At 38.0% G+C, this 6,000-nt stretch overlaps 1 protein-coding gene across 1 annotated transcript in view; it reads left to right on the forward strand.

The window, feature by feature from the left end:
* The window catches only part of NRK (Nik related kinase), a gene marked incomplete at its 5' end in the record, with an annotated part of 88,450 nt that extends 82,450 nt beyond the window's left edge, over positions 1-6,000 (forward strand). Inside the window, 2 exons of the mRNA XM_082289604.1 lie at positions 3,194-3,333; positions 4,115-6,000. Of these exons, the coding sequence (XP_082145730.1) occupies positions 3,194-3,333; positions 4,115-4,198 (224 nt within the window). The 3' untranslated portion in view covers positions 4,199-6,000. The remainder of the gene's footprint in view (positions 1-3,193; positions 3,334-4,114) is intronic.

The following is a 6,000-nucleotide window of genomic DNA, read 5'->3' on the forward strand; positions in this document are numbered from 1 at the left end:
AAGCGTCTTGTGTTACTGTCAGGGTGCTCTCTAGTCATCCTTTGCTCATTTCTTGATTTCTTTAAACAAGTATTTTGAAAGAAAACTTTCGTAGTTGGTGACAGTATTTTGATACAAAAAATAAAAAATAGTTTGTATTATAATCGATGGATTTAGGTCACCTTATTCATAGTCTTAAACTGGGATTACTGTGACCAATCCATTAATAAGAAACCGGAGACAGGAAGCTCAAATCCCATGGGAAATTAAAACTGTAAAAGTATTCTATGTTTAATCTGAATGATATACACATATGTAGGGCTAAATATAAATATAGCTGTAATACTTTCTTTCTATAAAACAGGTTTTAAAAGGGCATTGAGAAACATCAAGTTAATAAGATTAGGGAACACTCTTGCCCTTTTGTGCGAGTAATGAATTATTTACAGTATGTAGCCATAGAGGGTTGACACAAATCTGGATATTCCCAGAGGAACCAGTAAAAGTCTTTATTTCCTCTTTGCTGTACATTTTAGAAGCAAAAAGACTATTCTGTAGAGAAACAGACAGTGTTACCAAAAGGTAGTTAAATTACTGCCTCTGTGCTCTACAACACACCAGCTGGAAGCATAAGATATTTTTATCTAAAGCTGCGGTGGAAAGAGGACTCAAAGTAACTATTCCCAAGTTGTTTGTTGTGTAGGAGCTATTGTTCCAAAATAAGACAACTTTATTCTGAGTATCTGCTGTCAGTTCATCTCACATGAAACACCTCTAAGAGCTCCCACATGGGAGGATTATCATGACTCAGTACTGACCTTTGAAGTCACAGCCTGCTATCCTTCAAATAATCTCCATGTATAGATAAGTCCTTTATACTGGACAACTGTGCAAATGGTGTAATGAGACCATTTTGTTTGCATGCTGTTTCACAGATTAAATTTGGGAAAGAATTTTTTGATTCTGCTACAAAAATGCTACTTGTACTTAAACCTGCCATTGTCAGTTGACAAGTTCTTGGTATGTTGGCCAGACAGCAGACCATCAAGGCTGAACTTGGCATATCTGGTTTATTATGTTCCTGTTTGAATACTGCTTGGAGGTCAGATCTTTTCAGAACACAGCAGAAGTGGTCCAGCAGATGACCTAGAGGTTGCAGCAGAGACTAAGTGGTTACTGGGAGCTGCAAGGAAGCTATCAAATTGAAATCTGCCAAAGGCACAGATACAGACACAGCATAGTTGACACCTGGAGTGTAAATTCCATGTAGTGGAAAAGATCAGGACACTTACTAGTTCTTTGTTGCTAGACCTATATGACCTATACTAAATAGTGTAGCCACAGAATGGTTTCATGCTGTTTATATACATGCACCTGCCTTGCTTCCCACCCCCCAGAACCACAAGGTGCCTCTGTCTCTGTTGTGTTCAAAATCAAAGTTTGAAAAGGTTAATGTGATATCATTTGGTACAAAAAATGGCAAAAGTCTGAGTATTTTTATGTTCCTCGCTTTATGTGTGTTCTGGACTTACTTTTCAGACACTGTAGACTGCATGGGTGCTGCCCTGGGCTCATCCTGCTACTGCTGCATTGTTCAGAAATGTTAATGACAGTTTCTTCACAGCCTACAGCAATGATGTCCTGTTGTACAGCCTGAAGCATAAAGAAAATATTTTATAATATATTAATTTCATGTGTTTGAGTGTTAGAAAATACTCCTCCTCCTCTTTTGCCACTTACCCTCAGTTGCTCACTGCTGCTTTGCTTTTAATTTTAAAACAGGTTGGTTTGTTTCTCTTTCCTCATGACTGGGATACCGGGAAAGAATTATCTTGCTCTCAGCACTAGTGGCAGGGAAGCCTTTAGTGTGCACAAAGAACAACTGAATTCTGAGCAGATTTAGGGGAAATTTATAGACTCTGAGGAAACTAAAATCACAACACTGTAACCAAACTATTAAGTGTTTCCAGGGAGGTATGATTTTCATACATTTGTTCTAACAACAATTATAAAGCAAGGATTCCAAGTTAATATTAAGTCAACCCTGCTAGAAGTATATACAGTCACATGGGCATATTGCCTTTATTTTCTGCAGTCCTTCTCAAGCAGGATTGCAGGCTGTTGCTTCTGTACTAAAAGTTTAATTTTTAGACAGAAAACTAAATAAACAAGGAAGGTTTTAAGAAGCAGATCTTGCTCACACTAAAAATGTAGGGCAGGCATGCACTGTCCACTGAAGCTAAAACCCAGTCCAGTGCACACATTCCCTCTACATCATTTTAGAGCACCAGAATTCTCAGACTAATGAAATAACAGTTGATAGTTGAGCAAGAACAATTTCTGAGCACTGACTACCAATAGAGCATAACTAATGTGATCACATTGGAAGCCCATACAAGTAGCAATCAGAGGGCTTTCACTGAAACTGTGCCTAATTTGAAGTCTGTGGTGTTAACTCCTTCATCACTATTCCAATTTCTTATTGCCAGATTTAAAGGGATTATTGTAGTAAGCTTCCACAGTGCTAGAATATCTTCTTCTGGTTTTGGAAATATTGCACATAACCAGTGATGGGAAGACACCAAATAAATCATGCCATGGTCTCAGATTCTGAAGTATTTAGGTTTCAGACTAAGCTGAACTCCATAGTAAATACAAACCCACCTTCCTAATGGGAACAGAGTACAGTGGGCACAGAGAAGGCAGTCAAGACTTTTCTTGAATATGAACAGTTAAAGGATGATAGGCAAAGATGAGCACAAGTTGCACCAAAATACTAGGAAGAAATTATCAGCCTTGAAAGTAGTGATGCATTGCAGCAGCGTCTTGGAAAGGTTGTGAAACATCCATCAAACCGTATCTGTAAAAGGTCCTGAGTAACCCTAATTTGGCCCCACTTTGGGGCCAGCGGTTAAACAAGATGCCCTTCAGAGGTTTCCTCCAAGCTTTTTTGAGTCTAAGATACACAGTAGTAGTCTTTTTTATTTTTTTTATGTCTTAGATTTATGTCTAGAGTTCAAAATAAGTCTGAGAGGAGAAACTGACATTTAGTTACTATTCCTAAGGCTTTTTGTGTAAACTTAAAATACAAATAATTCAGAATATATTATCAAAGAGAAATGCATCAGATCCACAGTTAACATAAATGAGGCAAGAATCAGTCTGTCAGCTGTTAAATAGTAGCAAGGGTTTTTGTCTCTTTTTTGTCTTTCAGCTTACCTTCAGTCCAATCAGGTCATGGGCTGGGGAGAAAAAGCGATTGAACTACGCTCTGTGGAAACAGGAAATCTGGAAGGAGTATTTATGCACAAGAAAGCACAGAAGCTAAAATTTCTATGTGAAAGAAATGACAAGGTACAGAGATGACTACAGTGTGGTGACTTAGCAAAAATTAGCAATAGCTGACTGACAGACCAGTTCATTTTGGTAACTTCGTTATTAGTTATTTCCTACTTTGGTATAACTTCCCCATTCAAAGCCAACATAGTAAGTGATCCCACAAAGCACCCATTGTGGATATTGCACATGCTCCCACCACCAGCTCTGTTACAACTCTCTGTTCCACGCAGCCTTTACTGCTATCAGGGATAACAAATACAAGCATTGTGAATTGCACAGCATGACAGGTGTAGTGGGGCGGGTTAGTGAGTCAGCCCCAAAAATTCCCAGCCAAAGGACTGCCTCTCCTGGGCTACTGAAATTGCAGGCAGTTGAGAGCAGTCATCGTGGGGAAAAAAAACCCCAGCACTCTTAATTGGCAGACACCAGGGTATGGATAATCAGGTATGATTTCTTACATACAGCAATTTTGATAAATGTTCTCTGAAATCTGTTTAGTCCCACTGTCATATTTAGAAAACTGAAGCCCTAAAACCTTAGATTAATTATTTTTAGATGTTCTCCTATGTCTTTTCAAATAGGAAAAGAAATACATTTAAAAAATGCAGTTGTATCACAAGTACAGTTCCACTTTAAAAAGTTTCTCATGGGATTAAAATTCAATTGTGATATATGTATATCCTTGTATTTGGGCCTCTGGCATTCTGTCACCTTTCCTGTAGGAGTAAAAATATTTTCATAAATACAAACTGACAGTAGCATCCTTTTTTTCTTCTTTTTTTTTCCCCTTTTCAAGGTGTTCTTTGCATCTGTACAGTCAGGAGGCAGCAGTCAAATATACTTTATGACTCTTGGTCAAAATGTACTATTCAACTGGTAAAGTGTGTCAAAATGAAGAAAATGAAAAATTCCCTGTAGGTAGCAGTGTAAAATTCTCGGAGGTAATACACACAAATTTGCACTTTTTACCTACAAAAATGTTGTCATTATTGACTTACCAAAATTCATGTTCTTCCAGTCTGGAAAGGATTCCATTTTCCTGTTGAAGTGTTACAAACATGTTTAGTTTGTCTTTCAAAGTATGTTGCAAACCAAGATTGTATTAGTAGACTTTAATGAAGAATGTAGCCAATATAAGAAGCTCCTGTACTCTGAAAAATGGATAGTTTCATTTTCACAGGTGATGTAATATTGTTATCTTGAACTGAAGGCACTTTTTACGGACAGCAACAGCTGTAGGTAGATACACAGTTGGAATCTATTTTGAATTGGGTTTGGGCTCGTTTTGCAGTTTAAGCAAGCTGTTACTGTGTCACCAAGATGAACTTGAATGACTTGTCCAAGTCTTAAAACAGTGAAAGAGTAACTGTTTGTCGTGGGTCCCAGCATAGATGAGAAGGCTTGAGGGATCCTCCCTCCTTGGATCTTGAGGGATCATCCCCTGTGCTGGGAGGACAGGTATGTTTCAGTACAGAGTTGTAAAAATAGTTAATTCTGAACATGTGCACCATCTGGGAGATTTTTACAAATGCAGGGGACAGACTTTGTGTTTCTGTTAGGGCTGGATGCCTGAGCCCATAGACACAGTTACCGTAGGATGTATTTGTAAAAATAGTTTAAATAGTCTGTCAAAACCATAGATGTATAAAGCATTATGAAACAGAACCTGTAACTTTTATTCACACCTGGGACCCACACTCATATGAATCAATTTAAAAGCACTACCCATGTATATAAATAAGGGCACAAGAGCAGGCACTTTCTTTTCTTCCTTCTTACTCTTTCGCATCAAGTCTTTATGTATTTGTATGTAAATATAAACTTCCCATGATGGATGTTAAGATTAACAAATGTATTCTTAATATAGCTATGAAAATATCCAAAGAGTTAATCTATTATAAATAGAAAATATAAATAATTCCAGGTGCTTTCTATGCTAGTTACATCTAAATAAAGCTGCGTCCTCGAGTGTTATTGGTGCCAGTGTTTCTGCATAAACTCTGTTCTCAGGGGCTTATAAGTCGGCCATAAAACTATAGAGATATAATATATATATATGTATACACATACACACTATATGTAATCATATACTATGATTCAGTTGTAGGGTTTAATGTAATCCTCATTTAGCTGATTTTTGGATGGACTTTGAAAATGTAAAGCATCAAATGTAATACAAAAGAGCTCATTCCAGACATGACACAGTAGGGATAATACTGTGGGCAAAAGTGAAATCACTAGTTCCAGTGCTTGAAAATAGGTATTTTTTACTTGAAATGTTTGATACTGAAAGGTGCAGGGAAAGTGTGTTGGAATATCTGGTCATCTACCTCAAGGATGATGATTCTGTGTTGACTAAAAGGGCAGAAATAAGAGCTGTTGGAACTGGTAGCTGTACTGTCCAGTACATCAGTTCGAGTGTTGGCAGTGATGCTGTGACTGACAGGTGCTTAGAACTGCTGTCCCTGTGTATGTCAGCAGGGAATCAAACTGGGGGCTAATCACCCTTCCTTGCCCCTGTTCCCTGTGCTGGGCACCTCACTGCTGCAGGCAGATCAGAGGTGCCTGCACTGTTGCTATCTGTATTTTTGGCGATATGGAGGACTGCACTTCCCAAAGTTACTAACCTAGCACTCTTCACAGGCACTAGCTTATCTCAAAATGTATAGTGTTTTTTAATGA

This window comes from Coloeus monedula (assembly GCF_965178545.1).
Source record: "Coloeus monedula genome assembly, chromosome: 12".
NCBI classification, from domain to species: Eukaryota; Metazoa; Chordata; class Aves; order Passeriformes; family Corvidae; genus Coloeus; species Coloeus monedula.